The sequence below is a fragment of the Rhinolophus ferrumequinum genome, chromosome 22 (genome assembly GCF_004115265.2).
Source record: "Rhinolophus ferrumequinum isolate MPI-CBG mRhiFer1 chromosome 22, mRhiFer1_v1.p, whole genome shotgun sequence".
Lineage (NCBI taxonomy): Eukaryota > Metazoa > Chordata > Mammalia > Chiroptera > Rhinolophidae > Rhinolophus > Rhinolophus ferrumequinum.
Window position 1 is genome coordinate 13,353,251 of NC_046305.1, and position 25,695 is coordinate 13,378,945.

The following is a 25,695-nucleotide window of genomic DNA, read 5'->3' on the forward strand; positions in this document are numbered from 1 at the left end:
CTCCGAGGAAGACAGGTAGGTTTTCAGGATGTGAGGTAGTACCTGAATTGCACAATCCTTATAACTTTTCTCTACGTACTTTTAATACTTGCTTTTGATAACATATAAATCCATCTCGTCCTCGACTTACCGTAAAGCGTGCTCATGTACATGATCTAATTATGACAATGTTGCACAATTCCTTTAGGTCTTACTATGTGTCCAGCAACGGGATAAAGGCTGTTTATGCATTATCTCAATGTATCGTGTAGGGGACGAGGTATTCTTATCCCCATTTTATAGAAGAGAAAAGTTCAGAACGGTTTCAAGATTTCCTGTAGTCACACAGCCTGGACAGGGCAGAGCCCCAGGTTCTGTCCACCTTTAACCAGACTGGCGTGTATTTTCTTTTGCTGTGTATTTTGCAAGTAATTAGTAAGGTAATTTTTTCATACGGCATATGGTGCTTCCCAGGAGAGAGCACCTTTGAGGGACAAAGAAGGGGCCAAGTATGGCAACCTGCTCTCAGCTATGGTTCAAGAACTCTTCCCAAAGCATTTTGGTCAGAACAATTAGCCAACTCTTATGCTAGATGTGCTATGTGAGTTGTTAATTTCAATTGCTGATAATCACTGAGCAGTTACTGTGTGTCAGGCACTGTGCTGTCATCTCAGTTGCTCGCACAATGAGGTAATTACTGTTCGTATCCCCATTTTACAAATGAGAATTCAGACTCTTGGAGGTTATGTGACTTGCCCAATGTCACCAATCTTTTTGGAGTTGGAAGAGTCCTTTGAGCCAGACAAACCCTGTTTGAACCAGGGTTCTATTATTCAGTTCCTCATCTATAAGAGGTGAAGAAGAATATTTACTTCATGGGCTGTTATGAAGGTTAAATGAAAATGCAGGTACACGCCCAAGACCCCAACGGAGTAAGGTAGTGAAATCAGGGAAACCAGTCCGGAAGCTGCTGTGCTCACCTGGTCTGAAGGGATGAGGACCAGACCAGGATGAATCTGACAGATGTTTCCAAGGAAAAACAAAACAAAACACCTAGACATCATGAGAGATTGAATGGGGTTAGGGAGGAGACAGGTGTAAGTGCAGGCTTCTCGGAGACCTGGAGGACCAGTGGGGAAAAGAAACTATCGGGAGAGAACTGTTTATTTGGCTATGGACATATTGAGATGGGAAGGTGGAAAAGGATCATCATCTTTCATTCCTTCAACAAACACATGTAAATTGAGGGGCAGATCAGCATAGTGACTACGAGCCACACTTGGAGCCAGATTGCCCGAGTTCAAATCCCAATTCTGCTACTTCCTGTTCTGTCTTGAGCTTCCTCTCTCACTGTCCTGAAGTAGACACCATAATAATGCCTTTTGCATAGGGTGTCATGAGGATTCAATGAATTGATGTGTGAAAAGTGCTTAGCACAGTGCCTGGCACGCGCTGTGTGCTCTTACTATGTGCTAGGTGCTGAAGACACAGAGAAGAACAGCCTTGGTCCTCACTGTGAAAGAACTCTCAGACCGGTGAGAAAAACAGGCAGTTACACACAATGAGAGAAGGGCACAGGTTGCCATAGAAACACAAAGACAAGATACCAATTTGGGGGGGGTTGTTTCTAAGCAATGACTGGAGGCAGCCAGGAGACTGCATTGCAGCCTGTGGGGGAGCCACGGCAGAGGGTGATGCTGGCATGTAAGGAACAGGATGGTGACAAGAGGCGCTAAGGCTGGAGTCTGACAAGGTCAGATGATCAGGGCCCTTGATTATGATGTTAAGAACTGTAGACACTCTCCTACAGATCATGGCAGCTGAGGGAATTGGCAGGGTCAGACTGGCATTTGAGACAGACACTGTGGTGACTGGGAGGTCAACTGGGAGGTCATGGTCTAGAGGAGGAGAGATGAGGGTGTCTTGAGATAGGCTCATGGCAAATAGGATGGAGAGGAGGGATGCTTTTGAGAATACGTTAAAGGCAAAGTCAGTGGACTTGGTGACTGATTGGTTCAGGGTGTTAGGGGGTTGCTGAAAGCAGAGGGAGGAAGACTTGCAGGCCTTTCTGGAGTTGGAAGTACGTAGGTAGTTGTTAGTCCCAATCACCAGGAAAGAGAACACAGGAGGAGAATTAGATGGAGGGTGGATGTAAATTAGCTGCTAGCACGTTGGTTTTTCTCACTGAACTAGAAGCTTCTGGAGGGAGGGGAGAATATTATTTTACCTCAATGCGTAGCATACCCTCTGGTTATCTATTCCATGAGCTTATTAGTTAAACCACAAATGAGAGGTCAGAAACAAAGCAGAAGCATAGAAGATAGAGGACAGAGGCTTGGAGAATTCTCATAATAAGGGATTTGTAAAAGTACCAGCAACAGACATACTGGAGGGTTGAGATATGAAATGTGTGTGGGAGGGTATGGGGTGTCCCTTTAATGTCACCCTCCTTCACCCTCTCTCAACCCAAACAAGACATTGGCCTCCACTGCCCCGGGAACAAGGAAGCTATAGTTAAAATGCAAGCATCTTTTCATGGGCTTATTGAACATTTGTATATCTTCTGTGGAGAAATGTATTGAAGTTTTTGCTCTTTTTTTAATTGGGTTGTTTCAGATTTTGTTGTTGCTGAGTTCACCCTGCATCCTTTTTGAAATAACACTGAGTAAGGGAGAAAAGTGTTGCATAGACGTTAGGTATTATACTCTTCATCATTATCTCAGTCTTTTAAAAACCCTGAAATACATATGCGTGCTCTGGAATACTCCAGGAAACATTCGCTCACATTGGCTTCCACTGATCCAGCCGTGGCTGTCTGCGTTTCCCAGCCCCAGCTACAGAAAGTGTCCATCCACACACCGACCCACACACACTGGTTATGTTTCCTTCCCTCTCCTTGGTTGCTACCAGCACCTCTATCCTTACCCTCTACACACTGGTTTAAAATAAGGAGGAATTCTAGTCAACTTATATATCCAACACTAGAAAGTGATTAAGAGTTTATGAAAAATCCATTTGATGGTCATTAGAAACGTTATTTTGAAGTATGTAATGACATGTATGGAAGATTGCAAGACAAAATTGTATATATGATATCATTTCAACTCTGTTCATTTTTATACATAGAAAAAAAGAAATGTATTTAAAGTTTAGCATAATGAAATGTTTACCTGGATCATCAGAAATACAAAAAATAAAAACATAAAAATAAAAAATAAGAGAAGTGAGAAAGTTGTGGCCACGTATGTGAAACTACAACAAAAGTTAGCAGTTTTAAATGATTAATTTTAGAGTCAGGCAAGTTAGAAATGTATAAATGAATGGATATTGGCAAGTATTAAAAGTTAAAATATGTTATTGGAATTCAGTGAAATTCTTGACGAAACAGTGAATTTGAACCAGGGTAGGAGGACAGTTATGCTCTTTACGATCTCTATGAATTTGTTGGTGTGCAGGGAAGGAACAACCACACTCTGGTGGTGAAGTAGTGAATAACAACAGTAACAATGATTGTTAACAATTACTTACTACGTATGTAGCAGACATTGTGCTGAGCAACATACATACATAACCTTCAGAAGTGGCTCCAGAATTTCTCCATAGGGCAGGCTTTAGAATTTAACTTAAAGTTCAGACGGCAGGGCGAGGAGGCTTGAACTGAAGTTACATGGCAGACCCACTGTCTTTTCTTAAATTAGAGGTTTACTTGGGATGGCTCAAGAGGACTACTGGTGATTATGTGTATGTGATAATAGTACTGTGAAATCCCAACAAGTGACAAGTCTCTTATTGCTGCAATAACAAATTACCACAAACTTAGCGGCCTAAACAACACAAATTTATTCTCTTATAGCTCGGAGGTCAGAAGTCCAAAAGTGGGTCTCACAGGCTAAAATCAAAGTGTTGGCAGGGTTGCATGCTTGTGGGAAGAAGCTGTTCCTTCTCCATCCTGTTCTAGAGGCTGTCTGCATTCCTTGGCTCCCTTCCAGCAATGGCACGACTCCCACCTTGCTTCCAAGGTCACATCTTCCCTGATTCTGACACTTTTGCCTGCCTCTTATAAGGACCTTGTGATGCAAACCTAGGTCCCTGAACCAAGGCCTTCCTCATGGCCTTGCCTCCACTCATCTCTCCCACTAACCTCCACTTCCTTTTTCTTGTCTGGGCCTGTCCTCCAGCTCCCTGGACAAACTTAAGCTACTGTTTCCCAACTTGTCATGCTCTTCCTAATGACAGTGTAGTCGCAGCTTGACCCCGGGATTGCTAATTAAGCAAGCCAGTGTCTGCCTCTCGGAATCTTCGTTTAGGCCTTTTACTTGCTCTCCTTTATTCAACAAACATTTTTGGAGCTTATTGGGCTGGAGGATAGACCTAAGCTAAAAATGACAAGACAGTCTAAGAGCGATAGATGCCACGTCACATCAGTCATATGAACTATACTATCGTAGGAAGTCAGAGCAAGGAGTTCCAAATCCTGGGAACCTTGTGTGAATCTTTCTCGTGCACCCCGGGAGAAAGAAGCAAAGGCTTCTTTCCTTTTGAGCTCCGTGAGGGACCAGGGGTGATTAACCTTTGTGTTCCCTGCGCCTTGCGCATAGCTCTGCTCCACAGATGTTTAAAAGTTGGGAACAGGACCACCTGAAACTAATATAGTATTGTATGTCAACTATAATTGAAAAATAATTTAATAATAGCTTTAAAAAAAAAAAAAGGTTGGGAACAGGGCCAAGAGGCACACCAAAAAAAAAAAAAAAAAAAAAAAAGCAAGCAGTGTCTGAAAACAGCAATGGGTTAGAAGTTATCCTGAAGGCCAGTCAGCACTTTCGTCTCTCTCTATTCTACCTAGCAACTGCTGACACCGCACACAGCTCCTATTTTATTGGGAGAGAGCCCTGAGCGTCGCGCCGTCGCCGAATCTCTGAGGAGCGGGTGGAGTCGAGGCTCTTGAAAGATCCGCAGGGATCTGTCGGTGTTTTGGTTAAAAGAATCTGAAAGGAAAGGACTTTAGAGGGGCTGGTGGTGCTCCTGTTACGTCTCCTTATTGTGTTAACGGTGAAGCACAGCGTTGCCCGTGAGTATCCCGAGTTCCCTTTGCCCCGAACGCCCCCGCTGAGGCGGCGTAGGCGGCAGAGCTTGGCCTCCGGAAACGTGCGGTGACATGTGGACGGAGCCAGGGCGGAGAAGTGTGTTTATTAAACCCGGGACTTGGTGGAGCGGCGGACTCGCTGCACAGTTCCCCCTGCGGTCCCTGTGTGTCACCCACCTTCTGAGAGGGCGGAAGCCACGCTGGGAAGAACCTCCTGGGAACCCCCTGTCCTTCTCAGCATCGCCCCCTTCTTTCCTGCTCAGACCCTTGCTTTGACCTCTGTGTCTGCGCTGCACTAGCTCAGTGAGTCCCGCGACGAGTTTCGGGGGCCTTGCGCCGCGGCATCGACCCCCGGGTCCGACGTGTTTCTTCCTCACCACAAGCCCGACCAGTAACAAAAAATCCCGGGAAGAGAAAAGCGCGGTTCTGGACGCGTGGACCGGAGGATGGAGGAGACACCAGCTAAGCAGAGGAGAAGTTCTTCGTGGCGCAGGGGCCCGTGGCACGGGGGGAGCAGTGCCTTCCGTTGCCCCCAAACCATGAGAAGGCCCATGGCCTGGAAGCACCGGGCTTCTCTGCGCGACCACTCTTCCAGCTACGGTGGGGGACTCGGGGGGTGGCAGTGTCTAGAACTCAATCTCAGCCACCTCTGTAGGCAGGGACTCGTCAAATGACAGCGAGGAGCTCTTTCAAATCATCTGTGTATTCCTTACACAGAGGTTGGTGGATGGCCTACCACGTGCCAGGCACTTTGGAGCATATGACAGTGAACAAGACAGACATTGGACCTGCTTCTACAGAAATTTAATCCAGAAAAGCCCCACCATTTAAGTCAGAAATAGGAGAGATTGGGAGCAAGGGTTAAGAGAGATGATGGAAAGAGGAAGGGAGGAGGGAGGAAAAGGTGATCTTTCCAGAAGGTAAAAAGCTTATCTATATATCGCCTGTGTTTGAGCCTCAAAGAACTCTCCAATAATACAAACACGGTGTCCCTTAAACATAATCTTTCAAGTGATGGTCTCACGAACCCGTGTGGCAGGCTCAGAAAACCCAGCCCCGAGAGGTCGGCTCAGCTCACATAACGAACAGAGTCTGAAGGACACACCGGCCTTCCAGCCACAGCCGAGGGCTTGCCGACAATGTCACCGTGCCTCTGGATGTGGCCACTGGGCACTTTGATAATGGGTAGGATGCGAAATAAGATCAGTCAGCTATAAAGGGTAGGAAAAGTCACTTTATGTTGATTACTCTCCTTTTGACGCCTTAGATGTCCTCTTTCTCTGTCATGTCTTGTGCCCTGGAGGATGATTGCCACTGCTACAGACTACATCACCCAGTCCCTCTTGCAGGCTAATTTCTACCCAGTGGGAGACACTGAAAGGAGAGAGATCAGAGAGCAAGGAGGAAAACGAGGTTGGAGTGTTTCGTCTTCCTCCTTTCCCTCTCTCTGTAATGTCTCTGGTCGTAGCCGTGTCCCTCTGTAATATAGTTTCCCTAAATAGCCCCATCTTTATGGTTCCAGCTGCCACTGGGCTTTAGCACTAGTTGCTGCTCTAATCTCTGCCACCCTAGGTGTGGTCATGGCTTCCCATCATTGCTAGCTTCTGGGTGCCTCATGCTCCCCTTAACCTTTCCTGTGCCTCTGCAAGGAGTCACTTCTTCGGGTCTCTTCATGTGACTCATCTGGAGTGAAGGCTGTTTCCTGCCAGGACCCTGACTGAGAATTCTTGAGCACCGAGGGATGCTGACAGAGAAGGGAGCCAGGGCTATGAAAAAAGACTTCGTCTGCTTGATATTTGTGCCTCACGCTGGCCCTCAGTAGCAGCTTCTCGTTGTGGAAATGCAGGGAGGAGATACCAGCGTGTTTGGGTCACAACTCCAGGAGATGTCAAGATAACTCCAATATCACTTCCAGTGTGTTGCTTTCGTCGACTCCATAACCTGCAGCAGACTGCTCCTTCCTTTGTACTCCCTTAGCTCCTGTTCACAGCTTTTTCATTTCCTATTTGTAAAAATCTTTCCTTCAAGGCTCTCCTGAAAGCCAGGGAGAGATCTCTTCATTTTCCTCTTCTGCATTTCCCCAGCACTATCTAGTGACCTATTGGCACTTAATCAATGCCTCCTGAGGGAATTTATGTTCAAAGGTAATGTTCCTAAGAAATTGAAGTTATCTGACTGTGAGCCATAGAGAACTTACTTAGGCAGTACTAATGACTACAGATTTGCAGCTGTGGTTTACTGTAGTTGCAGAATTTGTGCGAGAGAAAAAAAAAGATGTTTCATGCTTTACACCTCATCCTGTTCTTCATTTCAGCCTGTATGAAACGTACTTGGTGGTGTGGGTGGGTGTAAATAGGCGAGGGCCGTGCATAGGCTCTCTCTTTCATAGCCACATGTGGTTTTGTGTGTTTAATCGTGAAATAACCAAGGTCAGTTTTTTGCTATTATTCATAATTCTATGGAGGTAGGAATCTGCTGTATCACTCTGCTTCACGAAGGCAGGAGTCCTTCACAAACAAAGACTGATGGTGGATCAGCCCCCGAAATTGACAACCAAGCTAGTGTTAAAAGACAGACTTCCAGATTATCGGTTTAGAAATGACCTTGAGTTCAAAGAGTTAACATGAGAAAATATGGGCATTCGCTATAGACTTTTTTAGACTTCAGTCTGTTTCCATGGAGCTGTTGCCAAGGTACATGCAGCAGAAATTTCTCCAAGACAATGTTTTACTCCCCGAAGGCCCTCTTCTTCTTGGTTGACATTGAATCTATCTAAATCTGAGAAATTCAAATAATTCGTAGATTTTCTTCTGACTGGTTGGAATACTATTTATTCTCACTAAAATCCATTGACTTTAACCATCCTCTTATGCCAGAGGATTGCCAAGAACCTGGGGGAGGGGACCTGAGTTTAAGGCCCTGTTTCCCCGAAAATAAGACCTAGGCCGGACAATCAGCTCTAATGCGTCTTTTGGAGCAAAAATTAATATGACCCAGTATTGTATTATATTATATTAAATTATATTAATTACATTATAAGACCCGGTCTTATTTTACTATAAGTAAAATAAAATACTTACAGTAAAATAAGACCGGGTCTTATAATTAATTTTTGCTCCAAAAGATGCATTAGAGCTGATTGTCCAGCTAGGTCTTATTTTCAGGGAAACACGGGATCAAATGCATGGCTCTTTAGACACTTGTTTTATGAAACGCAAATTGAAACACATGACAAAGGACATTCTTTCTGATGTCCCAAATTGATATTTATTGTGGAAAACCTTTCAAGAATGTATGTTTCAAGTCACATTTTTTTACAACTTCAATGAATCATTTAAAAACAATAAAATTCACAAAATTTAAACATTCTTCTGGGAAACATGAGATATATGGTCATCATTGTATACAGAGAGTACTAAGGGGAAAAAAAGAATGCCAGAGCTCATTCATTCATTCTCTAAAGCCCTGTATAGCCCTGTAGTGGTCTCCTGCTACTCCTCAAACACATGGACCTTGCACCCTCCTTGACTTGGGCTTGCTTTTCTGTCTGGAAGGTTCTTCTCCCATGGCTCACTTCCTCACTTCATTCACATCTCTGCACAAATGCCACCTGCTTAGAGAGGACTTTCCTGGCCCGTCTATCTAAAAGATCAGCCCTCTGCACACTCTATCTCTTTCCATGCTTTTTCTTCACAGCCTTTATCATTCCCTGATCTTGAATTATGTGTGGACCTATTGTCAGTCTTCCTTCTAGAAATTAGCCTAGAGGGCTGGGTTCTTTGATGTGTTCACTGCTGCATCCCTAGCAGCTAGGACTGTGCCTACTGAAATTCAGAAAAGAATACAACTTATACAAAAGGAGACATTGGTAATCCCCAAAAGGGTAGCCTCAAAAGAGTAACTAAAAAGTCCAACTGTCACATCAGCACTATGAGGCCCTCAGTGATTTCCTGTAGTTAGAAGGTTGTTAGGAGAAGGACTGGCCATCCTTGCTGCCCATAGAACCACCCACATCACTGCATGTTGGGGAAGTGTCCAAGGGTCCTCTTGACTAAAAATACCACCATCCGCCACTCCCCCTCACTCCCATGATGCCTGAAATTCCAAAGAGTAGTTCCCAGGAACTATCATTCTGACTACATAAAGGCATCAGGCTTCTTGGGAGGACTTGGTTATCCCATCAGGTCTCACAGCCACTTGGTGGGAAGGTCTAGAGCCTGGGCCTCCAGGGACTGGGGAATCGGGGACAGTGAGTCATGTTTGACACCAGGGGGCGGGAGAGAGCAACGGATGGGGCAGAGAGCCTGAACCTACTAGAGTCTGGGCCAGGGATGGGCCCCTGCCTGAGGACCTACTGGGTAGTCTAAGGCAGAGGGGCTTCCCATGTGCGAGATCAGAGTGTGATTCCTAGCTCCTCCACTTGTGGATTCTAAGGATGGTCTCGGGCAGTTTTCTTAATCTCTCTCTCTCTACCTATTTACTGGCCGTGAAATGGGAATTTTAAAATTCACCTGAAAGGGTTGCCATGAGGAGGATATGAAACTCCTGTTTATCAAAGGCTTCACCTGGTGCCTAACACACGGTATGTGCTCAGTGAATAAGCGAGCTCTCAGGGGAATGATCATGACCCTGCTCCCTTTCGTAGCTCATGGAAGGCCCAGCTTCATGGAAGCTTTGTCACCTCCTCCTTGGAGCATTTCCGGATTGCTTCACGTGAGAGCAGGCTCTCTCTCCTCTCAGCTGCTGGAGCTGGCACCGCTTTGGTGGCACTTACTGCTTGCTGCCATGTGTCACTGCACCATATTTACTGATGTTATGTGCTTTAGTTCTCCTATAATACTCTAAGTTCCTGGAGGGAAGAACTGGTGTCTGATTTGTATTTCTCTTCCTGACATTGCCTCACAATTCCTTGTACATGGTAGATACCAATAAATAAAAATTGCCCCCATGCAGAAGTGCCTGAAAACGCTTTACCAATTATTTTGTAACCAGCGATTTTCACTGCCTTTTGTAAAAATGGCCAACTAGTTAATCTACAGTTTAAAGGGAACATGAGTTAGGACATCACGTAGCCACTGCCTCTGGTCTAAGTGATTTGGTTGTGGTGCTCAGGCTTCCCAGCAATGGCTGTCCCAGATTATTGGGACAGGCCAGTGAATGCTCTCTGAGGAGCAGCTTGACTGGCCTGGACAGAAAACCGAATTCTAAAATGTCGATTTCAGTTCAATAAGTGGTTCGATGCTGATCACCTGTTCATGGAAAGGAAGAGAGAAATCCAATTTCATCATTATTGGAGCAAGAAGAAAGGCTCAGAAGATTCTTAGATTGAAGCATGTGAAATTGCCATTTTCGTAGATCAAAAATGACGAGATAGAAGTCTTTTCCAGTGACGCCTTTCCCTAGAAACCTTTGTAGTTGTACTGGACATCTGATCATCCGGGCAGTATATCCAGAGGGTATACACGATCACAAGGCCTAACGTACCGTGAGCAAAAGAGGATCACAGACGTTCCCGTGTCTTTTCTGTTCTGAGTTACTGACTTAACTTCTGTCCACCAACCTCCCATCACAGCTGACGTCGTGTTTTGGAAGCCCAACTAAGGAGCAAGCGTGACTCATACCTGTGGACACACCAGATGGGTAACTGGGCCCAAGGCAAACAAAGAGGAGAGGGCTGTGACGTCCTGGAGCAGAGCCAGGCCGCAGCTGCATGAGGGGTGGACGGGCAGGTGACCGGCAGATGGAGGCAGCCTTCGGGGGCCGAGCAGCCTGGGAAGTCAGGGCCGGCCGGTGGAGCACTGCTCCGAAACCAGGAATTCGACGAGACTGAGGTTGAAGGAAAGGACAGTCGCCTGGACTGGGACACCATTGGCAACAGACCGTATTTTTCTCTATTTACCTCTTGTAACTTGGGATAATGCAGATTTTTGTGAAGTGAAATTTTCATAAGAAAGCGAGATTACGAGAATGGTAAATATTTACTGTGTGTGGCAATAATGTCAGTGATACTTAGAATAAATCCTCCCGTTGAGCGATAACGCCCCAAGTTGTTAACCTTTTTTTTTTTTTTAACTTTTTGGCATCTACTAGGCATGTAGTCCCCTGATGCCAAAACAGGAACCCCAGATTCCAAGGGAAGTTCTATACCAACCCAACTTAGCCCAGTAACACAGTCTCTTTTTTGAAAATTCCTTCTTCCTTCTCTCGCATTCTTTGCCTGGAATTTGATTTCTCTGAGTTTTTTCTCTATGAATAACTGTGAAAGCAAGCCCTACCTATTTCTTTTCCCCTCACTCCCTCCACTCCAGCCACAGGCCTTCTTGCTGCTCCTGGAACATGCCAGGCATATCCTTTCCTCAGGACCTTTGCGCAGTCCCCTCTGCCTGGACTGCTGTACCCAGATACCTGCCTGGCTCCCTCACTCCCTACAGGTACTTGTTCAGAAGTCACCTTCTTGGGGAGGCCTCCCGTAACCAGGGCTGCTTAAAATTGTATTGTTTAGTCCTCTTTGTAGCTTTATTTTTCTCCATTGCCCTGTTTAAAAGACAAGTTATATAATTCGTCTATTTTGTATTGTCTGTCTTCCTCCCTCCCTCCCATCAGAGTGTAGGCTCCATAGGGCAGATATTTTATCTGCTTCGTCCATTGTGTGCTCAGGGTTTAGAACAGAGCCTGGCACAGGGGAGACGCTCACATGTTTGTTGAATATACAACTGGATGCGAAGAAAGTGTGAGAACCGATGTTCGTGACTTGTTCTTCCTTTTGCCTCCATCTTTAAACAGTTGCTCACCTGCAGTGTAGCCGCAAAAACCTTTCCAGGTGTGGAGAAATCGGATTGCTTCAAAGTCGATTACAGATTCAAGCACGTACCCCTTTTGCAGACTCCAGACTTCATGTAACTCAGATTTCAGCTCTGCTCTCCATTCACCAGGCTGCCCTCTAGGAAAAGTACTTTTTAAAGTTTACGTTCCAGGTTAGCTTCGCACTCATTTCAGCTTGCTTATTTCATTATTTCAAAGCAGAGAAATGAAATGTTTTGCCAATAATTTAATTCACAAATATTTATAAAGGTCCTACCACGTGCCAAGTTCCCTGTGCTAGGCCTTGCAGGAAATACAAAGGAAGAAAGTTACGTCCCAGTTCCTCAGTGCCTTAGGATGCAGAAGAAGAAGGTAATAAAGCTGAAGAGACTAGAAGGCAGAATGTGGTACCTCTTGATTTGGGGCTAGAACTTGTGCTTGTGCTTCAATCCTGGCTCCTGTCAGAAGACCCAGCATCTGTGTGGTGAGATGCCCAACCTCAGAAGCTTCCACTGTGTCGCCTCCTCACCCGTGGCCCCACCCCACCAGGAAGGGAAACGGGGAGGTAAAAGGTCAAAGCAGTGCAGAGGCGCCTTGGGGACCTGATGCTCTGCCCAGGCCTGGGGAAGACCAGCATCCATCTTGCCCAGAGCTGCAGCTGACATGCAGGACACCACCTCCGGGAGGGGCCCAGGAGGCTGGGGTGCCTCCTCTGCACCCTGCCGAGCTGCTCCCACCCCAGCTAGAGGAGTGGGGAGCAAAGGGAGAAAAGTTCTGCTTTCACAGAACTGGTGGGATCGGGTGAAAGGGGGCTCCGCAGGCCTGGTTCCGTCTCAAAGGACCCTGTCTCCCCTAGTGGTCAAGGTGAGGGTACCTGGACTTGGCGTGGTCAGGTCTAACAGACAGTGTCTGCACGTTACGAATTCTTTCAGAGATGGGTCCCGAGAAAAGAAAAAGATAGACAGACTTGTATGCACAAAAGCTGAAGCAACTATTTTGTGAGCTGATTTTTACAAGTGTGATAAACATATTTATAAATGCAGAGGAAGGAGGGAACATCAGTAAGTGGTATTCAGCCTGGGGAATGGGAGCCTGACACCCGTCCAGGGTTCTCTGCAGTGACACGGGCCACGTGGGAAGATCGAGTGCTGCGGAGTTCATAGCTGGGACATTGGGCTGGGCAGTCCGGCACGACTTTGGGGCTGTGATGACTAGTACAGCCCTTAGACCGGCCCAAGGAGCCCCGGACATGGCCGTGGACCCTCACTTTAGAGGGCCCTGCTCTGACCCACTTACACACATGCTTCACTGAGTGAGGAGTCCATGGGGCCGGCAAGGTGCTCACCCTGAGACTGGCACTCGCTGCCCAGATAACTCGGGGCTGCTGGGGTTTACGAAGGCCTCTTCCTTTGCTCCACCTTCCTAAGGATGAGCCACGCTCGGCTAGGCCCGAGGAGGTGGGGGCGGGGGCGGCAGCAAGGGGCAGTGTTTGTGGATGGAGCTTGGATGAGAGACCAGGGCTGTCTCATGTGGGCACAGGCCCTTGGCAGGACTGGATGGAGCCAGGGGTGGGCAAAGAAGCGGGTGGGTCTTCGGCCCACGGCCAGGGGATGAACAGCGGGGGACAGTGTTGTCTGTGCCACCCGATTCACGTTCAGCATGTCACAAAGTCTGAGATTTGTACATTTGAACTTGGCCTTCGAGGTCGTATGAAGGACTGTTTGTCAAGGTAGAAGGATAGAACATAGGTAACAGTTTGTTAGCTCGGTTTATTCCTTTTACATGTTTGAATCCTTTGTCTTCTTGACTGGCCACACACATGTCAGGGCTGGTCCTGGGAGTGTCTTTGGAGACAGGGTTTGATGACTGGGAAGGACTTCGATGGGTCAGGATAGCAGCGGGTAACAGGACAGAGAGCGCGGGACGGGCGTTTGCCGAGCGCAGTGAGCAGTCGGGCAGGAAGCCGCTGCTGCAGCACGACGTCTCCCTGCCAGCCCTTTGGCACGGTGTGGGGCCTGGCCTTCTCAGCCGGGCTCTGCTTCCCTCTCGGGTGTCACGTCTCCCCATCTCCTCTGTGACACTCAGTGTGCTCCCGCCCTCCTAGGCCACCGGTTCCCAGCATGCTGCGCTCTCTTATGCCTCCTGCTGCACACATGGTTTCTGTTTGGCTGCCACCACTCCCCTTCCTATGTCCCCACTCAGCCCCTTGGCCTGCTCACCTCCTACCTGTCCCTGAGATCTCCCCTAAGACATCTCTTCTCTGGAAAGTCTTCCCGAGGGCCACACTCACCCCCATCAGGACACCCATCACACGGTTTTGAACCTGCCCTGTCTGTCTCCACCAGACCGCCAGCTTCTTGGATGAGCTGAGAAAAGTTCAATGTGGAAGTGGCAGGGAGGGCCAAACAGGCTTGTTTCACGTTAGCTTCCTTCTGACACTTAGTAACCACCACAATTCTCATAGTGATAACTGGCCAGAATAAAAGGTAGAGAAAAGCATAGGAAGCCAGGTGGCAGAGGAGGTTTGGCATAATAGGAAAAGAACTGCGCTTTGAAAAGGTGTTTTTCTCAGAAGGCCTGAATTCTTATGTGGATTCTCCCTCTGACTGACCTGGTGTGTGTGTGTGTGTGTGTGTGTGCACGTACACACACATAGGGGTGGGGAGGGGGCCCTTATTTATCCACCCAGAGCCCTCACTGGTAAAACGGGGAGTTGGGTTATCAGTGTTTGCAAACCCGGAGGCCCAGTGAGTGATTCTGGGCCCTTCCCCCCGCAGACCAGAGCAGCGCTTCCTTCTTCACATACAAGTTGAGGTTACCTGTAAAATTTCATCCTAAGGTTTTCCAACCTGAACAAAAAAGGCTCCACGTCTTAGGCTAGAGCTCTCCAGTCCTTTCCAGCCCCTAGCTCCTAGGGTTCCGATTCTGTAAGAGGAAGCCGCAGCTGGGGCCCAGGAGGGATGGATGTAGCTGAGCACCGGTGTGGGGATGAAATGGAGGGCAGCGCAGGGGTGAAGATGGTCTGTGACTCTGATCCTTCTTCTTTGCCTCCCTCCCAGGGACTCACTCTCTGAGATATTTTCGCCTGGGCGTTTCAGATCCTGGCCATGGGATCCCTGAATTTATTTCCGTGGGGTATGTGGACTCTCCTCCCATCACCACATACGACAGCGTCTCTCAGCTGAAGGAGCCCCGGGCCCTGTGGATGGCAGAGCACCTCACCCCGACCGCTGGGAGAGGTACCCTCAGCTGCTGCGGGGCTGGCAGCACACGTTGCAGCTGCAGAGGCACGACAATCACTCAGGTGATGAACGCAGCAGCAGGCTTTCCCCCCCTCGTCCCCACCCCTAGAGCGGTCCCTGGGTGACAGCACATGGGAGCAGTTGCTCTCGGTGGCGTTGGCAAAGCCCGGACAATCTGGTGGAGGGGGTTCAGTGCCTGCCATCTGCCCTGTGCAGCTTCCAAACTGTGTGTTGTCCCCAGGAGCCCTTTGTCCTGTGCTCCCCATACCCCTATTGGGCTCTCATTCATTCAAGCTCTGACCTGGATCTCTCCTGTCCCATCTAATGTGGCCGTCCTGGGCCTCTCTTCCTGGGGTGAGATGCTCGCTTATGCATCATGATTTATCAGACTGACTGTTTCAGGGATAGTTCTGGTTCCTACATAGCTCCCCGTCCTCCACTGTGCTATAAAATTTATCAAGGAATCATTCCCATTATAGGAAAGCTCCGCAAGGCAGGAATTATGTTCCTTGGCATGCAGTCGGTGTGCCACAAATGCTTGTTGATAGGGGATGACGTCACAGGAAGCTGCTGGAGACGGTGATGCCCTGGTGGGCCTGTGGGGTGCTCTGTTCTGGGGCAGAGCCACGCTCCTGTCACATCACCTGGGCACCCACCTCCACACCCCTGGTCTGTGCGTGTGTCCCAGGGTTTCACACTTATCAGAGGGTGATTGGCTGTGAGTTGCTGAAGGATGGAAACAGCAGGGGATTTCTGCAATGTGCAAATGACAGACAGGATTTCGTTATCTTCAATAAAGATGCACTCTCCTGGACGGCTGTAGACAACGTGGGCGCACATCACCAAGAGGGCGCGAACAGCCAGTCGGCATGAGTTACAGTGTCAGAAGAAATGGCTGGAAAACGAGTGCATCGCGTGGTTGAAGAGATTCCTGGAGTGCGGGAAAGATACCCTACAAAGGACAGGTAAGGGGAAGGGAGAACACCTTGTCCTCGCACCCTCAGCACCCTGGGTTTTATACACCTTCCTCTACTCTAGGTTATGGTCACCCTATTCTGAAATCCTTGTTCGTTGGACTATCGTGGTCTATCACCCCCAGTGAAAACTTTCCCTCGCTCCTTTTTATCAGTGTCTTGACAAGATTCAAGAATTCCACTTGTCTTGATAGAGTGAACTGCTTCCAGGGCCCCCTCCTTTTGGGGGAGCCATTGACACAAATCCTTCCATCTGTCAGATTGGGAAATACTTTGGGTGGTGGAACAATTCTTACAAGTTGTTTACTAAGTAAGGGCTCCTGCAACACCAGGATGCATGAAAATCTGGACCTAACAAAGAACAAACAGAAGGTCTTTGCTAAAGGATTTATAAGATTTCTCTCAGTAAAAAGCTCCTGTTACACAGTAAAGATAGGATTCAATCAGTCAACTTTTAGTTAATACAGAGCTTTTTACTTATAATCTTACTCCAAATGAATGATGTGTGTATCGGGCCATGGGAACCTGCTAGCCCAATGAGCCTTTCCCACAGCAGTGGTCTTTAATGGCGGGACTTTGCAGAGCTGTGGGGCCCTTGGGAGGCATGTGGCCCACGGTCATAAATATGGAGTGTCTCTCTAAGAGCGTCAGCTTTTGGGGGCAGTAACTGGAGTTTGAGCTTCACTCTCCCACTCACTAGCTGAATAACCATCTTAATTGTAATGTTGCGGGTAACAGAAACCTACTCAAACTGGCTTAAACACAAAGAGGGGAGCTGTTTAAAAGGCAAGAATCAGGGCAGTGTGGGGACCTGAGGAATTAAAACCAAGATTTGAATGGCTTTCTCCCAGGTGAGGACGTGGCAGCCAACACAAATCTCAAATCTTCCTAGCATCACCATTCTAGAAGAATGGGCTTCTCTCTCCCAGCTCTAGTTACAAAAAATTTTTTTATCACAGGAGGACTCTGGTTGGCCTCCATTGGATCATGTGCCGCCTCTGGCACTAATCGTGACCATCAGGATAAGTTTCTAACATTGTCCATGGGTAACAGAGTCCTGGCAAGAACTAAACGGCATACTCAAAATGGTTTAACTGAGGAGAATTCAATAACGAGATTATTTACAGAGATACAGTAAGGGTTGAGGAAACCAGTAAGGGATAGTGAAATACCTAGAGATTTGCAACAGAAGGAAGCCATTACACCCCCTAGATCTGAAGGCACTACTGTTACCAGAGCCCAGCAAGGGCTGGTACCCGGGAAGAACCTTCTATCAAGAGCTGTGGCCTAGGAGAAACACAATTGCTGGCAGACCGCAGTGGCTGGGGGACTGGTGGACAAGACCCCAACCACTCTCTCCCCCAGTTGTACGAGTTTTTGCTGAGGATGCTCCACCCACAGGCCAGACCCAGCCAGAAACGGGGGGCAAGGGAGCCCTGGAGGTGGTCAGAAGGGCACAGCCTCCTGGGGCACAGAGCACCGCTCAGAAGGTCAGAGGCTATATCTGGGGGCTAGTGAAGAGAGAATTACCAGGGCACACAGTTGGGTTATGTTTGGGTGGCAGGATTAAGATTGGTACCTCTTAACAGAAGCACCTATTGGGGTGGGATGGACTAATTTTCCAATACCTGGCATGTGTTTGTCAGGAGAACGGGTTCTTGTTATCAGAAAAAAAAACGGGCCCAACAGATGCTAGACCAACAAAACAATGACCTTGAGTAACATAAACAGGTGTGATGTGACTACCTCACAGAAACTGATGTGAAATAATGTACATGCAAGCTCCGTGTATACTGTAGATCTCTGCTCTCACATTTAATGTTATTAGTGTTGCCAGACTGAAGAATGTCTGGCAGCTCAGGATCTAGGTGAAGTCTATGGCCAACTTGGGGTTGCATGGGACCCTCCATCATGAGACAGTCAGGCCTGCAGAAGGGCCGTGGGAGTCTCCACTTCTCATCTGGATGAGTGGCATAGTCTTTGGCTGCAAACAGAGAAGCCCTAGTTGCCTGGCCTGCTGTTCTTGGTGAATCCAGCACTAGGGAGAAGGTAGGGAACTAGGAAACAGATGTGATGAATTGGGATGAATTGCGATTTGAGGGTTAATAGTAATCCTGTTGATCCTCTCTGGGGTGCGGAGCTCTTTGGAAAAACGGGAAGAGGGACGCCTGGGCACCTGGGGTGTGTGAGAAGAGTGTGGCAAGTGTGACTTCCGCTTCCAAGCCCCTCTCTCTCTACCATGAGTGTCCTAATGGGGTCTCCACCCCGTGGTCAAAACCCGCTCCTAGGAAAGGATCTGTCAATAGGCAGACTCTCTCTCCTGGTGGCATTTATACGTGCTTTTTAATGTTGGAAAGCCTTTTTCTCCCTCTCAATGTCATGCCTCAGGAAACAGAAAAGGAAGGCATTGTCGAGGTGTAGGTTATTCCCTGTATTGGGGTGGCAGACAGCACAGTGGGGGAAAAGGCTGCAGGAAGCAGCCCCCCGGGCATGACATTAGGCTCTGTGTGGCTCACGTTTGGATATGACCCCGTGTCAGCAGGTCAGCACCACGTGGGGAATGCGCAGAATGGCCACGTGGGAGCAAGGCCACCGTGGACAATTCCCTGTCGTCACTGTGCGCGCCCATCGCTGATACGAATCTCTAGAGCCCTTTCAACGTAACCATCACATATATTGTTGTCTGATGACAATCGCTATCTCAGTCCCTTCGGGCGGCTACAACAAAATACCACAGACTGGGTACGAACAAACAACAGAAACTTGTTTCTTGTAGTTCTGGAGGCTAAAACTCCAGGATCGGGGTACCAGCATGAGGGCTGGTCAGATGCAGGCTCTGTTCCGGATTGCAGACCGCGGACTTCTTGCTGCGTCCTCACAGGGTGGACGGGGGCCAGGGATTTCTCTGGATCCTCTTTTATAAGGCGCTAATCCCATTTTTGAGGGTTCTGCCCTCATGAGTTAAGCACTTCCCAAAGGCCCCACCTCCTAACGTCATCGCCTTTGGGGGTTCGGATGAACGTGGGGGAGGGAGGAGACAAAAACATTGAGACAAACAGCAATCACCAGAGTACCAGCCTGAGTACACGAGGCCATTCAGAACCAAAGCTGAGCTGCAATGGCTTGATATCTGTTTGCACTAGCACAGAATCGGAAAAGGGAGTGGTGAGTTCTGATCTCCAATCTTTTGCTGAATTACTTCTCATAAAGAGTCACTTACATGTTATGTAGCTCAGTTACATGGCTCCACTGCACATTCATTATTCTCCAGCACACTGCCCTAGCAGGAAGTACATAATAAATAAGTTTGTTGTTGATGAGCCTGGGTGCTGGGCCATTCTTGTTTCAGATGTTTCCCGCAATGAAGAAAATTAACTGGGAAACCCAGTCATCAAGTTCTAATATTTATATGCTCAGTACATAAGATGTTTCTATTTAACTTTATATTCTGTTTCCTAGAGCCCCCACTGGTCAGAGTAAGTCGCAAAGAGACTTTTCCAGGGATTACAACTCTTTTCTGCACAGCTTATGGCTTTTGTCCTCCCGAAATTTCCATGATCTGCATGAGAAACGGTGAAGCAGTCCTCCAAGAAATGGATTATGGAGACATTCTTCCCAGTGGGGACGGGACCTATCAGACATGGGTATCAGGTGAGCAGGAGACTCAGAGCAGTGACCTTTACTCCTGTCACGTGGAGCACTGTGACGTCCAAATGGTTCTCCAAGTCCCCCAGGGTAAGAACCAGGTTGGGGCTGTCTGGGCGCTGAGATTGAGAAAGGGGGGTAAGTGGCAGGCAGGGATCACGGTGTGTGTTAGAACCGGTCTTTGAAATCAGAGGTTCTGTCCCTTTTTGGTCTTGGGACTCCTTTATACTCATAAAAACTTTTATGCTCATAAAAATTATTGAAGACCCCCAAAGAGCTTTTGTTTATGTGGGCTATATCTGTTGCTATTTACTGGATTGCAAATTAAAAATTTCTTTTTAATTTTTTAAAGTTAAGAAAACACAAGCCCCGATTCCAGTCACCATCAGAGCAATGATGTCGTCATGTAGCCTCTAGAAAGCTCCCCTGTGCACAGGTGAGCGGTTGAGATTTTTAAAGAAAAGGGCGGGGGAGGGAATCGTGACATACACCTCAAGGACCCTCTGAGAGTCTTGAGGACCCCGGGGGCATTCAGGCTCCACTTTGAGAACTGCTGTCCCTGTTTTAGATTATTGCCCGAATGGGGCTGTGAAGTGAGAAACAAGAGGAAGAAAATGGTGTTGGCTTCCTGATGATCTCAGCAACAAAAGCCCCCAAAAGTTAATGTAGAAGAGGAGGAGGACCTGTGGATTTTTCCTCCTGTGCTTGCTTTCAGAGTCAGGAGCTGTCCCTCTGCTGATGAAAGCTGTTCTTGGGTCCATTGTCCTTGTGATTGCCCTGGATGGAGTGGGCATCCGAGCCTGGAGAAGAAGGCCCCAAGGTGAGAGGCACGTGGAAGGGTCCGAGGGGGCCACAGACTGTCGCTCCTACAGCTCCACAAGCTTTCTTTTCTGCACCTGCCACTCCAAGCTCCATGTGGGAATGGGATGGGCCTCACTCTGTGATCACAGAAGGGCTTGGAACACCTCTCCTGCCACACAGGGAACACACACCGGGGTAACGCTTGCAAGGAGAGTGGTCTGTTTCATAGGTGATGTGATGCTTGACATCAAGAGAGGAGTTCACCTCCTGTCCAGGTGAACTGTCCTCCTAGAAGCTGGGTCAGAGAAGACAGAGTGATCTTGATTTGTCTTTTTCCAAACTAGATCTTTATTATTCATTACTATTGACTTTTTGTTTTGCCCTTTGTTTTGAGATGGCAGTAAGTTTTCCCATTTGACAAACATTTTTCTGCCCCAATCATCTTTCAGATTTTCCTTCTAAATTCATCTTTTAATACGTGAAATGTTGAAGAGTCGACATGGAAAATAAGACTCAGGGGAAGGAGAAATGGGAGAGATATAGGGTCTTGATACCTTGGGGGGAAAATTCATTCATTCTCTACATATGTATGAAGTACCTACTATGTTCCAGGCTCTGTACTGGACTCCGGGATGTAGCAATGCAAAAGGCAGACGGGATCCCTGCTGTCTTGTGCGGTCATTCCCCCGCTGGATTCAGGAGGTGCTCAAGTTGATCACAGCCTAATATTGATGGGACCTAGAACACGGGTGTGAACCCAGTGGGGGCCGGGGGCTTGGTGCTGCTTCATCACCACAGACTTCAACCCCAATTCAAGTGATACGGTATAAAGCATGTTATTAGATCAAGGTACAACCAGCCCCTTTCATAGAACATCAACTCAGCGAATTAGTCGGTCATTCTGATGTTTTCTTTATAAAATACAGCACTAATCCCAAGGCAATAAATGAGAGCTGCTACCACTCCTCTCTCTCTCAAGAACGATACGCACTGTGAGTTTCTGCTTTTTATCTTGTGGAGTTTGTGAATTTGAATTAAAATTTGTCGGGTACCGAGAGAATCTCGACAAAGCAGACTAAAAGTGTCAGTGCCAGCTTCTTAGATTTTGCTGAACATTTCGTAATCTTTTTTTTTTTTTTTTGAGCGATAAGGAAAAATGCACGTATCTGACTAAAAAGTCTTCCTTTCAGAGCAAAAAGGAGTCATCTACCTTCCTACCCCAGATCAATGATTGGAGATAGCTCTTGTCCAGTTGTCATTCCTCTGGCTGGGAACCGTGGTCTCCTCTGGCCCCTGTGGACTCCAGTTCAGGGCTCAAAGTTGTGCCACACCCACAACAGACCTGGATGTTACAGGATTGAGCATTTATGGCAAAATGCACAAAGTTTTCTTTGTTCTCTGGTTTCAAAAAGACTGTTGGCTGTCAAGCTCCTTTGATGGACCCCTGTACCACATTTGGCTCTGAGTATAGCTTGTCTCATGACATAACTACCCTCCGTCCCATCGTCAACGATGACTTACAAATAAATAGATAACCTCCGAGCTGGAAGGAAGCTTCCAATCGAGTGCAGGAAATGTCTTCTCCAGCGCCTTTGACTTGAGCACCCAGCCACCACTTGAGTTCTACCTGTGAAGGACACCTCACTACATCATAAAATGGCCTTTTGCATCTTTCATGAGAATGTTTATTATGCAAGAGCTTTGACGATCGTAGGAGCCATAACGGTGACCCTACAAACAGGGTTGGACCACCCATGAGAGTTACCATCAAGTTTCTACAATGGCCTGTGAATGGCCAGATTATTTTACATATTTTCTGGCCTGAGAGAAAACCTGAGTGCCCTCTTCTAAGGGCATCTCTGCCTGTAGCTTGGAATCTTGGAAATATGCCTGGGTGGATCTGTGGAAGTGATCTCATTCTTTCTGTCTTTTGTGGGAAAGTAAGAACAATAAGTACCAGGCATATTATCACCTCCAGTGGAACTAGAGAAATCTAGACCCAAGTGCAATCTTTTAATATAAAAATGGTAGTATGTTTATGGCTCAGAAGAGGGTTCAATTCTAATTTCTGTTCTTCCTCTACTGCTCATTGTAGATGGGTCCTTCTACCTATGCTTATGCTCTGCACGTTTGCACTAGGAGTAAATAAAAGCCCCACTGTGAGAGTTAACACCCCCTCGATCCTCCTCACTCTCCTCCCCCTAAAATTTTTGCTGTCATTTACCTCTTGTTTGCCTGCCATTTTTGATTCTCTATAAGAAGGTCGCATCGTGCCAGAGGGCGCGTGCTGTCTTCCCTAAGTTAAATATGAGTTTAGACCCAGGACCTTAGACTCTCCTGGACATAAAATTTCTGGAAACACTCAGACCGAGGGGAGTCCATGTTGTGATTCCAGGGCAACTCAACAAGGCTTTCACTGTGGTCTCCTTCCCCAACAAGTTTCCTTTTTGCTTCCCCACAGTTGGCTTGGCTGAGTTAAACGAACACCAAATATGGCCACTTCCAGGAATGACTTACCACATAGCAAGAAACACCATATATGGCATTAAATGTACCTTTGTTGTAAATCTTGTTTGATTACAATAATCTCTGTCCATGTATTCTATTTCTGGCTTGTGAACCAACTGAGGACACGAGCAGGGCCACAGCTCACCAAGATGGGACATTTGTGCAAATTAGAAAATTGTTCCCTTCTTCTAGGGGGCCGCTGACTTAGGTCAGGTCACATGACTTAGCCAGCAAGTAGATTGCTGCCCCGTTTGCCCCCTCGGTGTGCAGGGCACAACGTTACATGGTAGGTCTGGTCATACCATTAGAACATAGATGGAAATTGGCTATAGACTAAGATGAATGAATTGATTTGGAAGGGTGGGGTGATAGTGGGGAAAAAAACAGGACAGCTCATTCAAAACGATAGAACTAGAAGCCCTGTTTGTATATCCAAACAGCTAAAATTATCTGAAAGGTTTTACATAATCCTATCATGGAGTTTATTTATGGCGATCTATTTTTAAATTTTTATGTCATATTACACAGTCTGTTTGCACAATGCCTTGTATGTAGTAGGAACCCGGTAAATACTTCTTGAATGAACCAGTACAGTATTTTAATTAGCTACTCCTCATGTACTGGTGAAAAGAACAGTGTCATCTTACAGCTGAAATCATAGAGGGGAAATATCCCATTCAGGATCATATGACATTCCAGGGGCCCAGGATGAACACCCCAAGGACTTGTCTGAATTTTTCAAAGGTTTCTGTAGCATTAACATTCTTTATTTAATACTTTATCTTGTCATTGCCGTGTTTGTGAAATTAGGGATCCCAAACTTTCTAACTACACTCCCCCCCCACCACACACACACACACACACACACACACACACACACACACACACGAGGGACAGGGACAAAATTCAGAGATCCTTACAAGAGGCACCGTTTTTCTTGAAGGCTGTGAGAAGACGTGCTGAGAAATGAGTTCTCAGACATGTTGGGGGCCCAAATATCTGAAACCTAGTATCTGTCTTTTTATTCTTAAGGCCTATAGCGCTGTTATATAATCTTGATTTTTCCCTTCTGTCATCATTTGGGTATTTAGTTCATGAAAGGTCTTGAAATACAAATTTCATCAATTCTTGTTAATGACCTAGGAAATATGTGAAACTGCTGCTTCTAAGGAGCCCTGATCATGTATGTGTTTCCTCCCCACCCCTTCCCCCCTTCCTTCTTCCCTTAATTCAGTGTTAGCTGAACCCATCAGGCAGGAGCTTCTACATTTGTCCCTTGGCAGGGATTGGGTGTGAGAGAATGTTTGGGACCAGAAGGTTCTGAGCTGGTTGGAGCTGGGCAGTTGGAGCTGAGGGACTGAGCGGCAGCTGGAAGGCTGGGTTGGCCTGAAGCCCTGGCAAGCCGAGACCGGGGCTGAGGCACTGGCAAGCCGAGACCGGGGCTGAGGCAAGTGCCGTGGCAGCAGCCAGACCTCTGAAGAAGCAAAACAGGTCCAGAGAGTGGGAACAACGGAGGAGAAAAACAACTTCTGAGAAAACAGCTTCTCAAATGGAAAATAAGTGCAGGGAACAGGAGGCTACAGACCAAAATGGGAAGCCACCAGAATGGAAAAGGAAGTGAAACCAAGAAAGAAATGAGACGTTCGACCTCAAGCTAAAGCAGTCTTTGTGCTTTTTTTTTTTTTTTAACTTTTCAAGGTGTCGGTGTGGATCTAAGGTGAATCTGTTACCTGAACTGAGTGAAAGCTCTATTTTTTTTTCTGAGCAACATGACAGCATAAATAAAGAATTCTGGGAACACATCAAGAAGACACAAACTCTAAAAGGTGACAATTCTGGGGAAATTTGAAGGGCTGGGATAATAAAAAGTAAAACATTTGGCGTCTCATCAGCTGCTGACTACAATCCCTTGAGGTACTTTAAAAGATCTGAAAGCCTGTGCTCTGTCTCTTACTCACAAAACTGCTACAAATACATGATGTGTGGATTACACACAACAGGAAGTTGCCCAACCAGATGTGACCTCCTGAGGCTGAGTATTTGGGCGGCCCTCCACCTTACTGAATTAGTTATTGATCCCTGAGATCAAGGAGGGTTGAAGACAAAAGGAAGCTCCTCTAACCCTGTGTAGGCCTTTGCAACGGAAATTCAGATCAAATTTGAAAGATTGATAAATATGTCCAGCGTCGTGGACTTGGAATCAGTCTACACAATGACGTGTGTGTAGGCCCAATGATGGAATGTTCAAGGATTGTCCCCTGCCACAAGGAATTAGTAGTTTCTCTGTGTGTCACTGTATGTACTGTATTGTCATTAAAGACACAGAGTTTGCTAATAATCTGCCATGGGGAGTGGTATTCACATGAAATTCTTACGGCCTTCTTTAGTTAATCAGCCATTCATAGAGTGTTCCATGAGGCCTGAGACTCTGGTGCCTGGCATATAGGAGGCACTCAATACTCACACATATTGACAAAGTGACTTTCAGTAATAAATAACCTACTGTGAGCCAGACTGTATAGGCAAGAGAGCCCGAGAGATATTTTGAAAATTACCAAGTGCAGAAATGGCCCAGACATATGCCTGTAAGCCTACCAAGCTCCCATTGTAGAACATAATTTTAAGGCAGGTAATTTAGAATGTATTTCTATAAACTAGT

At 47.0% G+C, this 25,695-nt stretch overlaps 1 protein-coding gene across 1 annotated transcript; it reads left to right on the top strand.

Annotated features, from left to right (window-relative positions):
- The first annotated feature begins 664 nt into the window (after positions 1 to 664).
- LOC117014631 (major histocompatibility complex class I-related gene protein) lies at positions 665 to 25,695 on the top strand. The gene is given in 9 exon segments (XM_033092718.1): positions 665 to 669; positions 4,980 to 5,050; positions 14,926 to 15,084; positions 15,087 to 15,170; positions 15,797 to 15,939; positions 15,941 to 16,073; positions 19,542 to 19,733; positions 20,443 to 20,547; positions 21,719 to 25,695. Coding segments are annotated over 9 exon segments (933 nt in total). The 3' UTR covers positions 21,760 to 25,695.